The 24,771-nt window shown below is 36.3% G+C and overlaps 1 protein-coding gene across 4 annotated transcripts in view; it reads left to right on the plus strand.

Moving 5' to 3' along the window:
- The window catches only part of SLIT2 (slit guidance ligand 2), a 357,128-nt gene that overhangs the window by 12,392 nt on the left and 319,965 nt on the right, over positions 1 to 24,771 (plus strand). For all 4 annotated transcript variants that reach the window (XM_032333963.1, XM_032333966.1, XM_032333964.1 and 1 more), the window contains exon 4: positions 3,163 to 3,234. In XM_032333963.1, the coding sequence (XP_032189854.1) occupies positions 3,163 to 3,234 (72 nt within the window). The remainder of the gene's footprint in view (positions 1 to 3,162; positions 3,235 to 24,771) is intronic.

A 24,771-nucleotide genomic window follows, 5' to 3' on the forward strand; every position in this document is an offset into this window, starting at 1 on the left:
TATGCTCTTGTTTGGTTTAGAAAATGTTAAGATCATTCACAATAATTTTTATGAAACAATGATAAACTACTTGAATTCAGAGAAAACAATTTTATACATATTTTCATTTTTCTCTCAAACTTCAGGCATTTTTTAAATGGATCTTTAAAACTGTGAGCTAAATATCACGTTCATTTAAAAATGTTTTATTTTCAAGTGTTTTATTAAATATTAAAGAATTAGAATTAGAATTAAATATTAAAGAAATAGACTCCATAAAGCTATGTTTTTCCCAAGGAGAGATTGATGAGAGGTAGAATTTCAATATTATGTTATTTTGAGTTAATGTTTAGAAATGTTTAGCCTTGTGTCTCTTTTATAGAAGTGGTTCAGATGGTATGTTCTCGAATCACCCTCCCTGAGTTCAGGGTTTAGCTCTACTTTCTATGAGCTGTGTACCACTCTCTGGTTGGCAGTAACAACAGTACCTACTGTTGGGGTTGGTTCTGAAGAATGAAAGAGATGAAAGAGATAATTCATGCAAACCTCTCAGAACAGTGATCATCACGTAGTAAGCTTAGTGTACGTTGGCTATTTGTCTTAGAGTGAATTAAGAATGGCTGGGAATATGAAAGGAATAATTAAGAAGACACTGCTTGTACCCAGTCTGAACTGTCTACTTTCCCAGGATCTCTGAATTTGTTGAAACATACTGCATTCCTTCCAACTTCTAGATAATGTTGAGGATAGCAGACAGAGGGAGGTTGATGGGAGGGAGAGGGAGTAATTGTTGTATAGGGAATGTGAAAGCAAGTTTGGTGGCAGGGCTTTGGTTAGCTAGAGAGTGGCATAAAAACTAAGGCAGGAACCTCAGAAAGCAACCCAGAGGAAAGCTGGCTGAATATCAAATGCATATGGTAGCGTTTTGCCGAAATATATCAAAATGCAAAAAGAGAAGTATGTTCTCATTTAGCATTTCCTAAGAACTCACTGAGTGCCAGAGAAGAAGGAAGGGGAGACAAGAATGTGGTCTTTATACTTGAAGAGCTTACAGTGTATGGGGAAACAGTTGAGTATGTGAATAAATACAATACAACGTTTAGGACTCTTATTTATCGAATTCTATGGGGGTATAAAGATGAAGCCAAGGGAGGAACTACCTCAGTGTAGGGGAATTAGGGAAGCTTCACGTAAGATATAAGATAGTACCATTGAGAAAGGAAAGCTCCCCAAACAGCAGAAACTAGGAGCTTGAAGGAGCACACTGGTTGTGGCTGGAGAATCTTGGAGAATATTTGTTAGTCCAGTGGTTTGAATGAGACTATGATAGCCCGTGTAGGCCATTTAAAAAATTGAGATTGGCTCTTTGAATAATGGAAGGCTTTACAAGAGTAGTTGCTTCCCTGGAAAAATTCTAGTTGCTGCTATTGTGAATATTTGTGGTTTATTTTTTGAGAGAAAAAATATAACAAGGTCATAATTAAGTTGCACTTAATCAAAATTACATAATTAGGTTCTGGAAGTACCATTTTGTCAAAAGTACTTCTTCCTTTCTCCATGCCCAGCAGAGAAAAATAAATGAGTAATAGTTTTTGGTTTCAATTTAAATTTAACCTTATTATATGCTTTATTTATAAAAAATTAGTGTAAGTGGGAAGAAATTCTGCCCTTTCACCACTGATTTTACTATTTTCCCCCTAATTGTCTTGGCATACTTTTTTATGAGTGTGCATTTTATTAAGTGTTGAGAATGTTTCTGTAGATGATCAGCTTCTTTATAATAGGAGTTAATGTAACAAAAGTTATGGTTTTCATCGTTGCCTCATGGCATTTTGGAGTTGGAGTAAGTTCTGGAGTTCACCTGGTGCAATTTCTCATCTATTGCAGGATTTTTTTTTTTTTTTTTAATATCCTTTGCAGGAAAAACAAAACAAAACAAACCGAAACAAACAAAACGCATGGCCTCTGCTTGGAATAAAGAGTTGAGAGTTTCCTAAGACAAGGCATTCCATTTTTTCTAATCCTTGGAAATTCTCTAATTCTTAGAAAGAGTCTCCCTTCTCACCTGCTTTCTTAAGAGTTATGATCACTAGTGCCATTTCTGCTGTCTGCAGGTTAAATAAGTATAATTTTGCTTCTACCTCATGACCATTTTTGTATGTCAAGATTGATATGCCTTCTTTTCCTGTTCTCCTAACATTGCTACTTAGGACTCCAGTTTCTTCAATGTGACTTTCGTTTTTTGGACGTTATTACTCTCATTTGCAGCTATAGCAACTTGTAAATCATTTAAGTGAACATTTTTTGCATCAGCTTGTCATTATTTTATTCAAATTTGGGAAAAGCAAAGAGGTAGATTTATTTTTACTGAAATGTTAAATTGTCCACTTATAGTGAATGGGATTGGGAGATGAGTACATCAGTGCCAAAACCTACCTACTGTTAAACAAGCATGCCCACTCCAGAAGAACTCAGTTACCTGGAATCACAGTTTAATTGAGTTGGGCTTGCAAACACATTTTTCCCCTAAATTCTAAATTTAGCTTCATAACATGTAAACATTTAAAATAGCATTATCTAAACATTCTTAGCCCCCATGATTGGTTATAACCCAGACTTATTTTCAAGTGAGGGGTCAAGAACTGTAGGTTTAAGTTGGAAGTTTGCAGTTTTCCTCTGCTTTTGCCCATAGGGACAAATCGTGCTGACACTTTCTCACATTTTTTTTTTCCCCCACAACTAAGCAAGATGCTCACGAAATTGGAATTTCCATTTCCTCACAATGCCTTGGCTGAAAATTTAGGTCATCTGGGACAGCACGTGAATTATTTTAGGACACTGTTTACTGTGGCATTTGAGCTGTATGCAGCACTCACCCAACCTATACATCAGAGTCTAAGACATCCTTTTTCATTGTGTATGTTCTGGATGACTGACGTTGCACAGGACGTGAGGTTAGGGTTTAGGCCCGGGGAATCATCTGAGTAAGCGTCATGGAAATTGGCTTTAAAGAGTCAGGTAACAAAAGGTGTAACCAACTTTCGATTTGCAATGCTCGAATTCTTTTGAATGTCATTTCTTTCTTTTCCGAAATACAGGATGAGGCACGACACAACCAAATCCCAGACTCATTGTTGGGTATTTTCTGTGTAACGTACGCCTTGTTTTTGTTTTTCTCCAAAGGCGTTTAAACAGAAATCACCTTCAGCTGTTTCCTGAGTTGCTGTTTCTTGGGACTTCGAAGCTGTACAGACTGTAAGTAGACAGAAATAGTTATTGTTGCTTTGGGTAGTACCTTGTATTTTATTAAATGTATTTTGGATCTGTTTCCTTGTGCTTTCCTGGAATCTATTCACCGATAGATTAATGGGTTAAAAGTTTGCCTTTTTTTTTTTTCTTCTTTTTCTTGTGGAAATTTATGATTTGTTTTCCAGTGGTTCCAGTTGTTTTATTTGATTAGCATTTAGTGGTTTATGTATGAGTCATTATAATTGTATTCTTCTTTCTCAGTTATGTGATGATGAGATTTACCTTACTTCTTTACGGAAACTTTTGATTAAGTTCTGAAGAGGAAAACTGCCCCTGTACTTCCTCTTCAGAGGAAGTTGGCAGTGTTTTCTTGTAAAGTTAGGGTTCTTCATGTCAGCTTTCTTGACATTGTTTCTATACTGGAGTAGTGTTTATTAGTCTGGAAATATTATTATAAGGTATTTAAAGAGGGTTGTAAATTTACTCTTAAATATTCCCTTTAAAGCCAGAATTCCAAACTCTGAAATAGGAATGACTGTAAAGGTTTCATAACAAATATGTCATAGACTGTTAACAACGGAAGTACTTCCCTGGAAGGCACATAATGTGAGTTTTAGGCAGAATCAGTTTTTCCTCCCTGGAATGCTTGTTCCCTGACCTAATATGTAATAGTGAAAACACATTTTTGAAAGCTTTTAAAATGAGATTTTCAGCCATATAAGTGATTTTGAGCAGATGGGAGATAAGCTACAAAGTGTTGGAAAAATAAGTAACAGTGATTATTGACATCCGTTGTGACATTGTGACAAAACTCTTGGGATATACAGAATAAACTGCTCAGCAAGTCTTCCACCAGGATGGTGCGGATGTCCCATAGGTTTGTGTTTGTAGGGAAGGTGAGCATATTGCTTTTTTCTGAATTTGGCTTCGTCATAGCCTGTTAATTCAATATTGCTGTTATCAATTCCAGAAGTAGGAGGATTGTCCTCTCAGAGACCTCCCTGCATTGTAGCCAGGATCTCTGTAGAGTCCTGCTGATGCTTTAGCTCACTGTAGAGAGAACTGTCCCAGTAGGCAAATGTGCAGCCAGCTAATGTACCCCATCTAGAGTTTGACCTTCCTGGTACTGTTCCTGTAAGGACAGCCAATGTCACCTGGCAGGATTTCTCCTTGTGTTCCCTACTGCTTAACTGGCTCAATTTAAGTAAATTAAAATTAAAAAAAAAAGGGGGGGGGGAGAAGAAGAAGAAGAAAGAAAGAAAGAAAGAAAGAAAGAAAGAAAGAAACCTGAAGATTGACTTTTAAATAAGAATTCTGTGGGGACTGTTTTGACCAAGGAAATAGGATCTAGGCTATTATAAAAATTACATATATATATATAGATAGATAGATATAGATATAGATACTTATATTTAAATATTTCTGTTTAGTTTCCAAGAAGGGCCACAAAGATGGTTTTAAGAGTCATTCTACTTTCTGCTTTCAGTTTTTGTGATTGAGGGGATTAAAGAATTGATTTCAAGGCTGGTGTACAGTGAGGCATATAAAACTACTACCTTCTTAATAGTGTCCAAATGGAAATTTTCCTTTTTCTGTGTAGCTATTGAAAATACAGTTTAAATGAATGGCTGTTATCTACAATTAAAGCATTAAGCTTAAGAGGGGAAAATTAGCTTCTACACTCTCTCTGAGCAACAGGAATTTGTGATTTTTAGTCTAGAAGTACTTGGATTAATTTTCTTAGGAGACTTCAGGTAGTGTGATCCAATGCAGAATTCTCTATAAGCAAATTATATTCTGTTGAACATTTTTTCCTCTTTGACAATATCACATAGTGAACCGAGGGATTTTCTCTTATATTTTGTTGTGATTTTATAACTTTAGGAAACCATTGTGTGAAAAGAGAACTGGTATCTTCAAGAAGTAAGTTAAAGGAACAGAACCCATAAAACTCTCAGGCAATATTTTCTAGTTAATTAAAAGCACGTTGAAAGTGGGAAAATAGGCAGGCAGATCATGCATTTAGAGTTATGATGTACCTGTTTGGTTCAGATGATTTTCTCTGGATAGTTTTGGAAGATAAAGTTTTATTTCTTAGGGCTAGTGTTGATATTCCCGAAGTTACAGATTGATGGCTTAATGTTTAGTATTTAACACCTGACATAAGCACTAAATACATGTGGAAATATAGTGATGTAATTTTTTTCTGCATCCTCATGTCCAGAATCTTCTTTTGAGTTGTTGAACTGAATTAGATTTAGTGAATTGTTACCAGTGATACTTCTCTTGAGAGGATAAGTTATAAGCACAAGTGACCACTTTTTAATGACCATGATCATTAATTGGGTTAAATGACCACCATTAAATGTCTTTAATAAATAAGAGAACAAAAGCGTGTGAGCCTGACTGCCTGGGCAGTGTAATTTCCAAGAGGGAGGATTCAAGTTCAGATTTTCTTCATGAGGTACAGGTGCCTAGTAGTTCATCCGAAACAAGTGTTCTAACAGATGGAAAAATGTGCACAAATCTACAAACAAAAATGCCGTATAAAATGTGCATTGAAAAATGACTCTTTCTTTCACAAGAAGGATAAGTGACAGAACAAAGGATACAGGACTTCTGATAAAAAATAGAGAAAATATGTTGGGATGGGGAAGGTTTTGGCTGGTTTTTGCATATACAAATTAAGCAATCCATAATTGGCCTGCTAGAGAATGTACTAAAGAACAGACACATCTAGAATGCATGAAAGAAACAAATTTTTAATTTCTTTTCTCTTTATCAGTAGTTGCCTAATTCTCATTAGTATCTCTATTTTTTTTTCTAACTTATTGAATTAATACTTTTACCCCTATTTAATTCTTTTATTATTAGTTAATGGGGAACTCATACTACTGATGTCTGATTTTTATCATTATTTACTTAGATTAAAGCTAGTCTGATATACAGGCCATTATACAGGTTTTCTTCACACTTTTTAACGAATAATCACCGTTTGAGTCTTGGCTGAAAATGAGATGCCAGGTGAAGAAGCACACATGCTTTTTTTGGACTCTAAATGCAATATAAAGGAAAAAGAGGGTACACTGTATATGAATTATGATTCGACACGGTTGGTTGCTGCTAGCGGCCAAATATGCTTTTCCTTTGCTGTCTGCTCCAATTTCTCTTTGGACGGGTTGAGAGAGCACTACATGTTCAGGTCAAGATGTTTGCTCAGAAATAGTAGTACAGTTGCAGCTGTGTTTGTTGGAGCAGGAGACTAGTTTAAATAGCATTACCATTTATCCAGTCCATTAACAGAACTCTGTAAAATAATACCAACTCTGCATAAACTACAGGACAGTGTAATAAAATTACAAGCACTTGTTGACAGATGGAAAGTGTAAGTAGAGGGAAAGTGAAGGGCCATAGGTTGGCGGTTAGAAGAGACAGCACACAGTTTCTTTAACTTACGTAGATGTGCCCTTCTCTGTTATGCTCCTCCTCCAAAACCGACATTGCACTTTTATCATCAATTTAAGAGTGGAGAAAATAATTTGGGGGGACAATCTGGAGCTGATTAACTGAGATTTTAGTTACTTTTGAAATGGGCGATTGTGATTGATTGAAATTCATGAGTGGCAATTATATATATGAGTAGCATAAACAAATCTTCCTGATAAATGTAACCTTAAAGGTGATTTACCAGTGAGTGATTCACAGGTTTCAACTTGAGTTTGCAGCTACTAATCCGGCCTCATTAGAGAGGAATTTCATTGGTACTACTGTGGTCGAGCATTTGGTTATAAATATTTGTTTTGTGGTTTTCAGTTTATTTCTTTGAGTATCATTATATTTACCCAGACTTCTAACATAAGCTTAAGTATCCAAGGCATGTAGCAGAAACTCATTTTTCACTTGTATCTACTGAAATAAAACAAAACTAACAAATGAAATTAAATGCATGAGCCCCAATGATCCATTTTCTCTACTTCTTTGAATAAAACCTTTTTTATTTCTGGTTCACAAGTGGCGTTTATTATTCCCCAGTGAGCTTTGGAGGCTTTAAATTATCTAACATTATAAATAGTATTTTTAAACTCAAGGACTCTTTTTATGGCCTACTGACTACTTACCTGAGATAAATAGGTTTTGACCGCTTAATCTGATTGGTCTGGTCACAGTTCCTTATCAGATAGGATCTCAGATGCTCAAAATTATTTCTGATAATAATAATCGGCCCCCCTCCTTTTTTTTTAGAAGAAAAATTTTTGTTTTATTGTAAAAATTCATTTGTGAAGTTTAACAAATATACAGTGAGCGTGTCTTTATTCTCCTTCTTTCTTGTCCCATAGAAGGAGCTTTAGTGTTTTGTTTTGGTTTTTAATAATTACAAAAGTAACATAACCTCATATTAAAAAGGTTTGGATCCAGAAAAATTGAAAAGAGGAAGTGGAAGTTATTCATTATCCCACTATCCAGACACAATCACTAGTAAACTTGTCACTTATTATTAACCTAGTTTTCTTTTTCTATGCTTATGTGTATAAATGCTGACATACATTTATTATGAAAACATGTTTGTTTTGTTTTGTGTTTTTATGTCCCCATGGTCTAGTATTAGGCTTGACCTTTAGAAACCTCTCAGTAAGTGTTTGATGTATTGAATTAAATCTCTGCCGGGTTCAGGACAGAGAGCAAACAGTTAACGCTGGGAAGTCATTATGAATAATAGAGAGCCAAATGAAACTTAAAGGGTAACTTGGCTAATTAAATGTTTAGTCCCCTAAACCTTAGAGGGTTTTGGTAGACACCACAAAATAAAAATAATCTATTTTTCAACTTAAGCAGAATATTCGTTAACTTAATATAATATTACATTTCCATAAAACTATGTAAGTTAGTCTCATAGGATTTGTGTATCAGGGATGAATGCAGAGTACAATGGTGGAGCTCATGTCAAAATTCCTCTTGAATTAATTTCTGCCTGCTCTGATTCAAGTGTGGGCTCCTAGAGGTATCAGGTGCATAGTTTCCTGCTTCGTTTTAGTCTTGGCCTGTTTGGCCCCTGCCACAATAAATCCAACAGTGGTTGTGCGGGAATTGCAGGTTACAGTTGCCACGGTTACCGTTGTCCTGCCGGATCCACATCATTACTCATCTAGGGAGCTGCCATGATAGCTACCGCTGCTCTCCATTGCTGAGGCTGCTGAAGGGGTGGGTGTGCAGAGGAGAAAGTTCTTCAGATGTGCTGTGACTGTGTTACCATTCAGTGCAAGGCTACACTCTCTGTGCTGTTGATACTGATACTTTGCTAAGGGGAAAGATTGACTTTGAAAACCAGGAACCCATAAGTGAGCGAAAACTTAGAGACTCCTTCACTGTCGGTGATTAGAACGCCAAGCCCCGTTCTTTGTTCAGTAACTTATTAATGACTTATTATTATTGGTTCCAAGGGGTTCTGTTCTTGCCACTTAAAGAATAGAGATAAGGAGGACCATTTAATTTAAAAAGATTACGGTTTCATGACCAAAGGTTTGTTTTTAGGTAGGTAGACAAAGGACTTGATATACAGAGATTAGCCATTACCACTTGGCATGAAGAAGTGAGACATTAAGTGGGACTCACTTTTGGTTTTGTTTCAAAATCCACATGTGTTCCTATGATTTAGAAGTTCTAAATGCAAGGAAGATTAACATCTTACTTGAGATTTTTGCCGGTCCCCATGTTGATAGTTTTATTTGAAAGAGATCACAAGTAGAAGGTTTGTTGCTGAAGAAAGTCAGAAGTTGGTAGGTTTCTGCTGCTGCCCACCCACAAAATATACTCTCTGAGTGTGAAATCTATAGCATCATTAATTCATCAAGTATACTTTCCCCTGCAAGTGTATGTGTTTGAATGGTTGCTTTTGCAAATGTTAATGTTTTTATCTCCACCAACAAGTATTCATAGTAGGCCTGTTTGAATTTGGAGAAGACTGTGATAAATGCTGGTATGTGGTATTTGTGGGTCCCCGCCCTTGCTAACATCTGACCTGTAATATGTAAATTGAAACTTAGCTCCTAGAGAGTGATTGTGTTTGCTGACCCCTGAATTTAAGCTTATGGTTTTCATGACAAAAAGACATTTTCCAATACACATCACCAGAGGACCATGTTGAATTTGGTGATAAATCATAAAATCGCCACTGCAGTCTCAAGGTTATAATTTGGTGACTGAAGTTTACATAAATAATTCTAAGAATAAGTGCCCATAGGATTTTAGTTCTCTTTAGCTAATTTTAATGTATTTACGTTATGTTTTAAGACACTGAGATCAATTACTTTATAGCATAAGAGAGGGGACATAAAGCACTAGTGTTTAAATACCTTCTCTGATATTAATTAGCAGCTCTGCCACTTTTGGAAATCAGGTGACACCTCTTGAATCAAGTTTCCTTATCTTTAAAATGGGAGTGATCATATTTTCCCATATTTTCCTCCTGGGGATATTTCAAGTCATACTATAGATTCTATATTCAGAAGAACATTGCCATCTTTCCAGTATGATGGAAACTGTATTGTGTGGTTATTATCTTATCCTTACAAAGTGGTATGAAAAGCATAGTCACACAGATGTCTTTGCAACTTGCCCATAGTCAGCAAATTTCCTTGTTCTGTTTCACCTCTGCCTTGCAATTATTCTCGGTGTAATAACGTGCACGTAAGCATAGCCACATTAATTTTTTTACCACTACAAATTAACATAAAATGTGCAGTTGCATCATTTTGTTTCTCCTTACTTGGCCACATAAGGTACATTAAGGCCAGAATGTTCTTACTGAGATCACTTACCCTCTCCCAGTTGATGATTCATGTAGTTTTAAAATTCCTATCTAAAATGAATTAGCTATAGAGACAGAGACTGTGACTCAGAAACTATGTTAGTGTACGTATTTGGGTGGCTGTTTTAATGATGTTTTTTCCTAAATAAATGAAGGAAATATATGGATTAGCTCGAAAAACTGCGTAAATTCCTTAAACCACAGGTTAACTATTCTAAAAGTTATCAAGAACATTTGCATATTTTGCTGAAGAACATTTTTATTGCTAATTAAAACTTCAGTCTTTAAAACTATCTAAGATAATTAACCCATTGATCTTGTAATATGCAAATATGAACATTCTGTCATCTTTACATAAACTGCATATGTGATTTTAAGAGCATTTTTAGATTAAACATATGTCAAAATGCAGTGCAAATTGCAAATCGTTTAGCACTTTGGATTTAAACAATATTTGATAATGAAATAGATCTGAGCCAGAAGCTATTTTTGTTTTGTTTTTATTGTAACTCTAATACTTTTCACATGTACATAGGCTTTGCAAGCAGAGGCAATGTGGTATAGATCCTCTTTATTACCTGTTACCCCTAACCAAGTTAATTGCTATCACTGAATTCTCTGTAGAAAGTTGAAATATCATGATAAATATTTGATAAATTGTGATCTATGTAAGAAACTTTGGGGTAGAAGTGGTTTTCGTTTTTGTTTTTTTGTTTTTCCTTAAAAACTGAATTCTAGGGAAGGAAGCAATGAAAAGTAAAAAGGCCTGTTGGTAACAACACCCGTGGTGTAGGGTACGACATGGCTGTGTGAAATGTTATTAAGAGAACATCTGCGCCTCTCGAAATCTCCCTCAAATGAATGTGTACAGCTAAGTATGGCAACTTGATTTAAGTGTTTAAAAAAAAAATCTTAAAGAAAAGAGAAATAAATACGTCTGGAAACAGAATGGGAAAAGATAGCTTTGCCTCGTCATGATAGGTTTCTTCTACTAGTCAAAGATTAAAGCTTGAAGTATGTGAATAGCCGAGAACAGCACAGAGAAAGGTTGATTGCTTCCCCTCCAACAGTTCCAATTGATTGAAAAAAGCCTAATTTAAAGTTCTGTTTGTTCTATGTCTTAAACCATCAGAATTCTCTTTTAGGACCGGAGGAATGCTCTGGAGGAAAAAGAATCCAAGGATAAAAAGTCATTGCAAGCCAACAATTGTTCCTAATCCTCACAAAATGCTGGAGAAATTAAATTTATTCTTTATTGCTCAAAGTGTTACCTAGGTCACTGGGCGATGGGAAAATTGGACTGGAAGTCGAGTAGGCGCAAGCTTTGTTTTGTGTCTAGATGCTTAACCTTAGACACGACAAGGCATCTTAGAGTGTGGTGGGAACTTGGTTCAGAGCGTTAACACCAAGACTTTTATTACCCCGGATTTATAATAGGCTGTGCTGTCAGGAGATGAAAATGTTGTGTTTACATTGCAGTGTTAAATGATCATTTAATTAACACCTAAGGAAAAAAAAAACTTGTGAAATTCTTAGCAGCTTTTATTGTTGGTTTCCTGGGAGGTTTTAATATCCAAGTTTCATTGAGATTTCTTTTTGTAAGTAGGGACACAAAAGACATTATGAACTTTTTAAGGAAGACAAACAGTTTAACCTTGACCCCTTTTTTCTAAAATATTAATTTAAATTACATCTTAAATCTGGTGTGCTTATTTAAAAGGTTTCTAGACTAATATATTAAAAATACATCTTCATTAAACATTTTATTTTTGTGTCAACTTTTAACATTTAAATATTATTTAATTGACAGTCTGTACATTCTACTGCAAAACATTTGAAACTGCTCATTTGTTTTTTGTAAGAAGTTTAAATACGTTTAGCATACTAATACATATTTTTACATCTTTTAAACCACTGCTGTAGTTACATTGTTCTAAGAATTGGGGTCAAAATATGTAATCACAGGCAAGCAAATTATGTGGGGAAAGGTCCCTTTTTATTATATTCATAATAAAAAAGTTTGTGTGTAGACAGGACGATTGACACCAATAATAAGAAAATTTAGATGCACTTCATTAGTTATTAAAAGATTAGATGTTATCAAGTGTCTTAATTTATTTCTGATCTTTTATTTAAAAAAAACAGTTACCTAAAAGGAATGGTTTGAGGCAAATTGATAACATTTGGAAAATATGTACTGCCAAGGGCAGCTGCTCGCTCACTCACTGTATTTTTTCTAAAAATATTATTAGAATTTATATCTTAATTCTTTTCATTTTATCTGGATATGCAACTACATATGCAAATATATGAAACTTGAAAAAATATTTACAGTTATTTGCTGTTGAAGTAAAACCTTACTTTTATTTTTCAGAAATGAATGTCCTGTTAGAGTGTAGTTCTTCTAGGGATGCTATTTTTATTCTTACTGAAACTAAACATGTTTATTCCTCTTTTAAAAGTTTAAATTCAGATACCTCAGGATAGAACCTGCTTTCTGTATTATTCATGGTAGAAGAGTGCAAGGAGGACTGAATGTTATTAAAAATCTCTTAATAGAAAGCTCTGTTTGAACCAAGAATTACATTCTCATTCACAAAGTACAGCTGAACATTGTATGAGCACTTTCTACAATGTTATATGTTCTCCTTCTATCAAATTTCAGCTTTTCTCCTAAATTTTCCTTTTCCTTTTTTCTATTTCACATTGATCATTTTCTTTTCAAAGCTCCTTCTCCACCCAGAGTCAAGTAACTAAAACAATAAGTAGGAATATTGCTTAAACTTTATTTCCTTCACCTTTAGGTAGTTGCAAGACACAAAATGTTCAGAAGTTAAAAATTATGAGAGAGAAAGGGAGAGTAACACATTTTGGTTATTTAACATACTGGGTAGCTAGTATATTCTAAATGATATAGTTCATTAGACTGATAGCTATTCCAAGCCAATCAGGAGCTGTGTGCTTGTGTGTGTGTGTGTGAAGTGGCGATAGCTATAAGTGAGAGTTAGAGAAACAACAATTTTATGAATGTTCAAAATGCTTGAAGAGTATGAATTTAAGGAAGTTTTAGGACATTTTACTTAATATAGATAATTATATTGCTTTTATGCTAAAAACAATTGATAAGCTTTTATATTGAGAAAGTCAGTGTTAAGGTTTATACATCAGTTATTTGGAATCCCTGCCGAGTAAATAAAAAGAAAGATCTTGGGATTTATTGCAGGTAAAGTCTCCAAGTTTGCTTCCTAAAAAATAGGAATGACTGCTTTAAATACAAATGATTATGCTGTAACAAATATATTTGATAGTTATTTTGTTGGAACCATTGCAAATAATGAGATTGGGAGATGGGATGCCTAGAAATACTCTGTATCCTACTCCACAGGGATTAGGTGAGTTAAAATTAACTTCCCTTTTGCATAAAACTATCTTGTCTGCTTCTCAAGACCAATTGTAATTTAGTTTTATATTACTGCTTTAACTTCATCCTTCCTATCATAGCATGCACACTGTATCCCGGGCAAGCAGATTTTGTGGTTACTTTCTGGAAGTTCTCAGCACAATTCTGGCCTCCATTCTTGCCTCCAGTTTATAGTAGCATAATTTGCCTGTTCATATAATAAGCCTTACTTCCTTTATGAAACCCTTCTCAACTGCTTCAGTAAGTTACATCCCAGTGATCATTGATTATAAGGTTGTGGTTATGAGTTTAGACTGTTCACTGTGTAGGAGTGAGTGAATCACTTAATGTGTAGCCTTGAGAATGTCATTCAATTACCTTCCCCGTGCCTCAGTTTCCCCCTGTGTAAATAAAGGGAAGATAATAGAATTTTTCTTATGAAAGTGCTGTATGCAGTAAATTATTCACTAAATAAACAAGGCTTAGTATGATGTTTGACATAGGGTAAATGCTATGTATTTTATGTTATTTTTCTTTTTGTTTTTATTTTTAAAACAATGGTTATTTTTTGTGTCCTATAATGTGTGGTTACGTATTATTCTTTAAACATAATGTGTGTGTTAACAGAGAACCTTGTCTCGTGTTTGTCTTTGTTTTACATATAGGATCTAGTCTAGTATAGGTTGCTTAATCAATACTTTCCAACTGAATGCTTGATGGAAATTAAGCCTGAAAAATATTAACAATAGCTTCAACTTGGAATGCAATATGGTGTGTTGTGAAGAGAACACTTGATCAGCAAATACCCTAGTTACATTGTAGCTCTTCTGGTCTCCTTGAGCTGCAGATACTGAGAAGTGCTTGATTTCTTTTTTGAAGATGAGTTTCTTTGCTTATAAAAGTGTGCAGTAAGTCATTTAAGAGAGTAACCATATCTGGTGTGTTCACCATCTTATCACCAGAACTTAGCACAGGCTTTCTGGTCTCTAGGGGATGCTCAAACATAATGGAGAGATGTGAAGGAGATTGAAATATATAACACAGTTCTAGCTCTATTTCAAATAATGTATAGGGAGCTCTTCACAGGAATTGAAAGAATTATAATGGTGAAATTATTCATGGTAATAAACGAGGAATTAGGTAATTATATTATGGGTGAATGATTTTGAGATTGTTCTTTCCCCTATTAGCAATTTAAAAAATAAAGGCAGTTTCTTTTCCAGATAAATACAGCCTGCTTATATTTTGCACGGCTTTGGTATTAAATCTGAATTGTTTGAAGGCTTAGGTTAAAAAAAAAAAACGATTAAGGGAGATTTTATGGTTATGCATTATTAAGTTGTTATCCTGATATTTGGTAATCCCTCAATATGGGGGAAGTGGTGTGCAGTTGAAGTAGTTTCAATAATCACCCACCTCTCAAACATCACTAATGGTAGCACAAAGAAATGGGTGAAATATCAAATAAGGCAAATCAAAGGTGTTGGCTGATGCAGGTTATGTTCATATTTGTGTTATCAGCTTTGATTGTAACAGGTGTGAGAGTAAGAACCATCATTTTCTATAACTCTGCCTAGTAAATGCACCTTAGATGTTGTACCCTGGACATTTCCCGGAACTTTTGAGGAGAATAGAAGGTATAGAACCTGAATACCCTGAAGGCAACTGAAACCCAGAGTCTTTTTCCAAAAGGCGAGCTCACTTTCTGAGTTGGTATGGTTTTCTTCCCCTGTTTTTAAGTGGAAGGAATTCCACACCTAATTAATAGTTTCAAGGAAAGTTGTTAATCAGGTACTCTAAGTGACCACCCTGGATTCTTCTGTTATTACACAGGAACGTGATGGAATGAGAAAGCAACATAGTTACATTTGATAAAAGGAAATACCTTTTTTCCTTTCCCCACCCACCATGTAATCCCCTGGAATTTAGTTGAGGCGGGAAATTACAACAGCAAATAGTGTGATTAAAAAAGTGAAGTTGTATGAACAAGAATAACACTTGTAGTTATAATAATTACTTGAAAAATCATGACATATATCAATTATCATATTTCAGGGCAAGAGTTTTCACCTAAGGGTGTATGGAAGTAATTTTTCTTCATTCTTTTCAGTCTTACAGAGAAGCTCAACTATTAGCAACATTATTTTTGATTCTTTTCTGAAATATCAGACATCTTTCTATTGTCTTATGATGGGATACTAGATGGTACTCAGATAAAAACTTGAACTATGTATGACAGAGGGGCAAAAACGAACTAGAAATGTAACAATGTTTTTAAAATGGACAGTCTTATTCTCCCTCTTGTTCAGAAACTGTACGTTGACTTAAAGAGAAGAGAGTGGTTCAGAACAACAAGAAAATCCAGATACTGGTATATTTTTATAAATGGAGTACCCTGAGACTTTTAAACTGTAGATAAATATGTTATTTCCAAATAAATGTTCTATCTGTATCATGAGTGTGATTTCTATTGCAAGGTCCTTACTTTCATTATGTTCTTATAAGATGATTCAGGTTTAGGTGTTTCATAAATATAGCTCTTTTCTTCAATTCTCAAGCCTATGTTACGTTAGTGCCTTATATTTACTTCCATTCTGATTATTTTATGTGTATTTCAAAACAGTGATTCCTAATGTGTGCTTCCCAGTGATCCAAGAGAAGAGTATTCTGTGGTCCAATGTGTCAGAAAATAATGAAAGTCATATCCCCTGTGGTGACTGCAAGTACACTTGTGTATTTGTCTCTGAGGCATCGTGGAATAAATAAATTTGTTTAACATTTAAAAATTCGCTTCTCAAAGTTATTTGACTATAGATCTCCTTCTTCCCATCCTTCCCCCATTTATACCAGTTAATCCAAGTAACAACAGTGATCTGTAGCTTTTCTGAGAAATGGCTGCTTTTCAAAAGTAGTTTTTAAAAGTGGTTTAGGTACAACTTGAGGATGGCTGATGGACTTTGAATCAAAGTAAAGTTTCATCTGTTCAGTGTTTCTTTCCATAACCTCTCTCTCCAGGCACTAAATGACAAAACAACTTAGATATGATGGGTTAGAGACAGGAATAAAAGGAAGAAAGAATTAATAGTATCATAGATCTCCTAAGACATCTTTTTCCATATATCTGATAGGATCTTACTCTGATCCCTACTGAAAATTATGGCCCCTTCTCTTAGTTCCATAGCATGTTGTTTGACTGCCAATTTTTAAGTAATGAGGGATTTCAAAGAAAATACCAGGGTATGGCTAAAACAGAACTACTTCAAAGCCAGATATTAAATGGGTTTAATAAAATAATTTACTTTACATCTTAACCAGTATTTATAAACACACTTATTTTCTGGATTTTATTAAAAGCATAAAATAGAACACGTTTTGTAACAGTTTATTTCCCTCTGCACAAGTGAGCTCAGTGCTCTTACCCTCTCTTCCCACTTCTTGCTCTTTTTCTCCTTAGGCCGCATCATCACTATCATATTGCATGTTTTTTTTTTTTTTTTTACTTATTTATTTGTTGTCTTTCTCTCCCAATTAAAATAAAAGTTCCATGAAGGCAGAAGCGAGCAGTAGATACGTAAGAAATATTGATTGAATGAGTGTATGTAAGCTTTGCAACAGTCTGCCTGAATTTGAATCCTAGCTTCAAGCTTGCTGGCTGTGTGACTGGGAGCACATTACTTAACCTCTCTAACTCAGTACCCTCTTCTTTAAGATGGAGATAATTAGAACATCAATGTCAGAGAGTCCTTGACAGGATTAGAAGATATAATGCACCTGTCACAGAGTTCAGTGGATGTTAAATATTTTTTCATAAATCAAACACTTCTTGAATTGGTAGGGGAAAAATTATCAAACATTTGCCATCATCTATTAAAATCATGTGTTACTGCTTTCTGGTTTTTAGCTGAAACCCCACCTCCCACCCCGCCACCCCAGTGTCAGAATGGGAAACCAGACTATGCAGAGAGACACATTAGAAGCTGCTTGTTCTTTCCTTCTTTTTTTTTTTTTTTTTTTCACATGCTGCATGAGTTCTCCTTTATCAGAGTTCTCTGTCTTCCCAGTCCTGCTTCTGGAATGTTGAAAGCGCACCTGGCTTTGCCACTACCCAGGCACTGCTTTATTTCCTCACAAGCTGGGACAGCTGCCATTCAGAGGGTGCTGTCATCCTGCCTGGTGAGGGGGTTCCCTCCCCTTGTGGGGCTGTGAAAGACCAAACACTAGTCGTCTTCTAGTGTGCAGAATTTTTCAGTTACTTTTGGACATGATTGATTCACACACCTCTAGCCTAGGAAACAAAGTATTTGACTATGTCTAGTAGATTATAGAAATTGTTTGATATTTATGTTGTAAATATTAGTTTGTTCACAAAATCCCCTCCCTAGGCGGTACACTCCCTAAGGGCTTGGGCATATCCATCTCTTCACCGTAGAGCCCTATTCACAGATCTGGAGACTCAAATACTCATCCTCATCTGCTGAAGGGAAAGGACAGGGAATACAAAGGATCCACGGAGCCATCTTTCATGACACTTGAGCCTCAGAAAGCATTTGAAGATTTAACCTCTTAATATGTTTGTATTTGTTGTCCCTTGATAGTGTTTATGTTTAAAGACAATAACAGCAAACTTGTTCAATCAATATCTCTTATGTCTTGCATCAATATAAGATATGCACTGATACGTAGGTGGCTTTTAGTAAGAGTTTACTCACTGCGATATCAAGTGTCTGTTCTATTTATGGAAGGCGAGGGGGAAAAAAAAGATTTCTCTGTATCTTTTATAATCTTTATCATTGTTTCCTAATATTTTGACACATTTGCGTGCCTGTGTGATTTTGTTTAACTTGCAAATAAAACAAGAGTGTTGCAAAATGGCTACAAGGTTGAAAGAGCTGAATTAATAGGAAGCAATGCAGGCAGCTAGTTTACTGTCATCACTTTGTATCCCTACTGTAGTTGTTAAAGCCCAGCACACATCATTCAGTGTGCTTCCACAATTCTTGCCATCCTAGAGCATGTACTTCTGACATTTTTATTAGGCTTTTGTGTTTGGTCACTGTATTAAATCCAGCAATTTATTCCTTTCCACTTAAATTGTCTTTCCCGTCCAAGGGGTGGAGAGGAATTCACAGTGCCTGCACATAAAAGGCCATTATCTTATCTTAGCAAATCCAGCCCCACGGAGACGGTGAATCATGACAAGTCCGCTGGGCAACTGGGCAACAGGGAAGTGCATGAGGGCGGGTAAGGCAGTGCAGGGGAGTCAGCCCTGAGGCTTGCAGTGTAGGGCGCAGGGGAGTCTCTGGGAAGCAGCCTCTTGCTGATCCTGGCCCTGCAGACCACTTAGCAGACAGACTTTGGAAGTTTGCATCCAGGGAGTGTGCTCTGCCTATACTCTTGATTAGCTGAAGCTTATAGAAACTACTCAGGAGAGTAGTTTGATTGTCTGGCCCCAAATCAAAGCACTTTTTTTTTTTTAAATAGGTTAAACAGAGACATTTGTGTGTATTGCCAGAGGCAGACTATAGAGCAAATATGTGGAGACTTTGGTGCCTTATTCTAATACAGCCTTCATTCTACGTGGATAAATAATTTCTGATTGGAGGGAGAGGCGGTGATGGGGAGGGAAGGGCTGAAGTCAGCCGAGCACCTCCCAACTAGGTTTTTCATAGATTGTGTACATGACCAGGGGGCTCTTCCAAGTGCTTTATTCATATACATAGTTACTTATTTGATCTTCAACAATATGAACCCGATTACAGATGAGACAGCCGAGACCCAAAAGATGGTAGAATTTGTCCAAGTGGCAGGTAGAAGGGGCTAGTACATACTAGGACTTTTTTTTTTTTTTTCCTCTAAAGTTGTACTAACACCCTGTGTCTGGAATCTAAACTCCTGCTGTGATCATTTTTGTTTCCTAATATTTTCTTATTGTACCATGTACTTGAAGAGTTACACAGGTAAGTTAGCTGTTCTTGAGCCTCTGGAATTTTGCTTCTGATATTTCCTCTGCCTTCTCCCCCTGGCAGTCTTCTGTATACTACCCAAGATCCAGACCATGCCTCCTTCACCAGGAAGACCTACCTGATTTCACAGAGGAAAATGTGACTGGTGTGCTGATTGCCTGAGGCAAACAGCACTCTTCCTTTAGAGGTCTCACACACTAGGCTAGCACAGATGAGCCGTCTTCTGTGGAGTGTCTGTTCCTTATCCTGTGCTACCTGACAAAATATCTCCCATCTGCTTTTTTGCTGGTAGTATGCTTCGTATCCCAAGAGGATATAATAGCAGAGGTCATATTTTATTTATCTCACTACCATCTGAGGTCCTAGCACATGGCTTGAACTGCTTTGTTGACTAAATGAGCTTACTTGAGGACTGAACATAATGAACCCCAATATGTCCTTCTTCTCTGAGCCTTTTTTTGGGGAGAGCTTCATCTGATCCTGTTCCTTTTCAGCCATGCCTCACAGCTCTTCTTTTTTTTTTTTTTTTTTTAATTTATTTATTTGACAGACATAGATCAGAGAGCGAGGAGGAAGCAGGCTCCCTGCTGAGCACAGAGCCTGATGCGGGACTCGATCCCAGGACCCTGGGATCATGACCTGAGCCGAAGGCAGAGGCTTAACCCACTGAGCCACCCAGGCGCCCCGCCTCACAGCTTTTCTTATGCCACTGTTAATTTTACAGAACAGCTGTTTTATAGAACAGTGAGTGTGTTCCTCTCTTTTCTAGAATTCAAGTTTCTGGTGGCAGGTCTCTAAGTCTTTTTCATTTCTGTGCTTCCCAAAGCACCTACCGTAGTTTTAGGCACAGAGGAGGGGCTCCATAAATAATTGTTACATAGGCTTCATGAGGACTTTTCATTCTTTTCCTCCAGGCCACATTGCTATCATTGAAACAGAAAAATTCAGTCTGGAAAAAGAAAAGGAAAAAAAAAAAGCAAAGCGCAGTAACACTGTATGTGATTTTTAAATAGTTCATATCTGAAAAAAAAAAAAAAAAAAAAAAGGAAACACAGCATGTGTAGATGTCCAGGTAAATATGTCTTGCCGTTCTAGTGCTTCATCGTATTTATCATAGGAACATGTTGTGTTAATTTATTTTAGAATTTTAAAAAATGGCATGTGAGTCAACATGCTGTGTAGTAAAAAGAGCCAAGTTTCAGTGACAGACAAGATGGTGTTCAAACTCTGCTTTGCTATTAGCAGTGTGCTGGGTGGGAAATACCCTTCTGGCCTGGTTTCCTTACCTGTGAAGTGTGTTTGAAAATTAGAAGATTTCATTTTAATTTTTGAAATGCTAGGATGATGATCTATACCCAGAATAACATTTCATGTCAGCTGGCTTAGTGTGAATGCCTAATGTATCAATGAGGCATAAATCATTTAAGCATAGAAAATAGGTAGTCATGATTAATGGATTAGTTATGTGCTTTTGGTTGCAAATAACTGACACCTGTCTGAATCTGGCTTCAAGAAATAGGGAAAATTATATTCTCTGTCAGAGCAGGAATTACAGAGGTAGGTCAAGCCATAGCTTTTAGTTTCTTTCCATTTCTCCATCCTCAGTGTCAGCTTATCCTATGGCTTTGTCCCTGGTCTCAAAATGACCATCAGTGCTAATTAAGGCTTCCTTTTCCTGGTTCATACTCAGTGGGAGAGAGAGGGGGAAAAATGTGTAGAGAAAGTGGGAAAAAAGGAAGGGAAGATCTCTCCCACTATCAAATGGATTCTAAATCCCTTTCTTGAATCAGGTGAACCGACTTAGATGAAGTACATAACTTTAGACCAAGAGTTGCCAAAGACTGATTGTTTTAAATGTATTATGTATAGTGATTATTTTAAATGTATTAAGATATTTTTCTGGACTTTTGGTTGGATGGGTGACTGAATCAGATCAGGATTCTATTAAGAAGTAGGAGTGGGTTCTGATTGATGTAGGGGTTAAGCCAAGAGTATGCACCACAGTTAAGGACTTAAATTTTAGGGGCGCCTGGGTGGCTCAGTGGGTTAATGCCTCTGCCTTCGGCTCTGGTCATGATTCCAGGATCCTGGGATCAAACCCTGCATCAGGCTCTCTGCTCAGTGGGGAGCCTGCTTCCTCCCCTCTCTCTGCCTGTCCCTCTGCCTACTTGTGATCTATGTCTATCAAATAAATAAATAAAGTCTTTAAAAAAAAAAGAACTTAAATTTAGGTTTTTTATTTGATTTTACCACAGGAATTAAGAAAAATTGCTTTTATAGCAGCTTTTAGTTTAGATGTATACAACTGAACATTTTAGAATTCTTGATTTTCTTTGTGTTTTGTTTTCACATGTCAGGATAATAAAACCTACCTTTTATGTTTTTGAGGTGATTAAAATAAAATCTGTGGAAGGTACAATGCCAAACCCATAACACAGGATTGCTTTAAATAGCTGCTGTTGCATTTTCTTGGTTAGAATTTCTTTATTTCACCTTTGCCTCATCTGCACTCCAATTTCCATTTCCAAAGTTTTATATTATGAATCTACACAGGTGCCTCATTGCCACCTGTAAGTTAATATACTCAAAAGAAAACTCATGAAAGTCTTTTTTTTTTTTTTTAACATAGCAGTTTACAGGTATGTAATCATCCTGTAATCTTAAAGGATCCTCACAGAAACCCTGCAGTGTAGAAATAATTTATGCCACTTACCAGATTTTTAAAATCTGCCTCCTCTTCTAAATCTGAGTTTCAAGAGGACGGAGATCCTGTTTTCTTCCTGTTTGTATCCTCAGCATTCTAGATAGTACATCACATGTGGTAGACCGGTAGGTGATTGATCAGAGTTTATTGAAGGAAAAGAGAGATGGGAGGGAAGAGGGGAGTTAGATGTGACTCTCTTTGTTCATGACCTTGCTCTGAAGATAGAAAGCCCCATTTTTGGTGGGCCAGTGAGACCCTGCATAGCTTCATCACTTCCTTCCTGCCTTCCTCACTTTCCTTTCCTCTCTGTACATGAGAGGCATGTGCAGTTCTGTATGTGTTGCACAGGCATGTGCATTTCTGTATGTGTTGCTTTTACGTCCACAGGGCCTTTGCATATGAACATTCCCTGGCTTATCACTCTACCTACTCAGCCACCTGCTGCCTTCTTATTCCTGGTCATTGTCCCATAGTATTTCTGTTTGATTCTGTTGAGATCTTCGTATTCCAGTTCAAATACCACTTCCTCTGGGAAGACTTCTATGATCCTCTAGCATAAATCTTCTCCTCTTTGTACATCCCCACAGTATAAGGATACCTGATTTTAAATGTATGTGAATAGTATGATTATTTTGTGAATGCTTTTTCCTTCACTAGAGCTTCTTGAAAGCATGGGATGGATTTTTACTCATTTACTCCCTAAAGCTTCCGCAGTGTCTGGCATTATCATAAGTACTCAGTAAATGTGTTGAATGAATGCCACCAAACGTTGCCTTGTCAGCCAATTTCATGTGTTTCTCACAAGATTACACTTATGGTTCATAGAAGATAGGTTAGTGTTCTGTATTAGTTCCTTATTTCTTTATATTTTCAGATGTCTTATTTAGAACTTAAATACTGAAAAACAATAAAGTCTTTGGAAACGGCTACTGTTTCCCCTGCCTGAAATCCATATCCCATTTCCTTCTCTTATTTTCGGGCTCCGATTGGTGTTTACCTTCACTGGGTTTCACTTCTCTGAAGGTAGAACAGGGGTCCCTCATCTGGGTGGCCCCAGTACCCTGTTAGTGCTCTCATCACTCACCTGTTTTTCTTATTTGTGTCTCTGTTAACCTGAAAATAGACCGGATATAGTTCTGAGATATTTGCCCAGTGCTTAGCATAGTACTTGACTTGGGTAAGGCCCGGAGAGATTTTTTCCAAATGATTAAATGCATTTCTTGCACTTTCAAGATATTTTCCAGATATCTAAATCATTCCTGAAAAAGCATTCCATAAACAATAGTAATTTAATTCAGTGTCTTTGGTCTGGCACACACATCCTTCAAGGATTGCTTAAAATAATCTGTGTTTCAGTGATCTTATAATTGTGCTTCATGTTGGACACCACTTGCAAGTGTCTGGCTGATGAGAATGGGGGATGAAATCCAGCCCGCCCTCTGCTCATTGTGCTCTGTCTGCCCCTGAGAGGTGTCCTTTAGAATTTTTTTTACCCAGACACTAAATATAATAATATGGCCTTAGACAAAGGAAGAAAATGTTAGAATTTTTCTCTTTAAATCTCTCTTTAAAATTTAATCTTAATTCTGAAAACTGTCTACCTTTGTCTGTATTTTAAATATTCATAGTATATTGTATATATACATAGCATATTGGTACAGTAATACTAATTTAAAAATACATGAATAAGATATAAATGGGGGTGTTCATGAGCAAAGTAACTGGAGAACATGGATTTCATGAGTAATTTCAAAGGCGTGATAGTTTTCTAAGCTGATTGGTGGCTTTTTCTTGATGTCATTTTTAGATGGCTTAAGAAAGGGATGAGTGGGCATAGGGCAATGACATCCGGGACGTCCTGATGTCCTGTGCCACTGTGTGTGTGTTTTGTGTGTGTGTGTGTGTGTGTGTGTGTGTGTGTCCAGGTGCACGCGCGTGCATGTGTGAGTCACGTGTTTACCAACTTTTCCTATGCACGTCTGTGGACAAGAATGGGTGGACTGTGGCTAAGGTTTGTCTTTAGGGCGCTCTCACGTCCTTCTTCATGTCTTCCTCTCTGTGAAAGCAGATACAATAATTTTAAGAGTCATTAGCCAATTCCCCTTTCAGTTGTGTATTTTATGAGGAACCTTCTCTTCCTCATTCCTTGACGTACTCTAAAACTTCAGGTATAAATTCTTCTTTTCTTCTCTGCCTCTGGGACACGACACTAAGGAAAGCGAGGTAAGATTCTATCCTAAAAGAGATGTGCTTGGAGTCAGAATATCTGAATTGGAATCACGGCCCAGCCTCTTTTTAAAATGTGTTATTTGGGCTAAATTATTAAGCACTCAGCTTCAGTGTCTCTCTCTCTTTCTCTTCAGTGTTTCTCTGTAGGTTGAAAATAATAATTAATTCAAAGATTTGCTATAAGAAAGAAATAAGGATATGTGGAAGTGGCTTGCATAGTTCCAATTAGACCGCGTTTATAGAATTGTTTGAGTTTCAAACCATATTAACTGCAGAATCCTTTTTCCTGTTAATTAGCAGTAATAAAATCACAACTGTCCATATGAAGTCTAATGTGATGATTACTGATTAAAATAAAAGTTTGTTTCTTCTCTATATTATGCTACTTAAAATGTGACTATTTGGTTAGACAGTTGGCTAATGAACTAATCTGTTTTCTGAG

The sequence above is a fragment of the Mustela erminea genome, chromosome 2 (assembly GCF_009829155.1).
Source record: "Mustela erminea isolate mMusErm1 chromosome 2, mMusErm1.Pri, whole genome shotgun sequence".
Classification (NCBI taxonomy): Eukaryota; Metazoa; Chordata; class Mammalia; order Carnivora; family Mustelidae; genus Mustela; species Mustela erminea.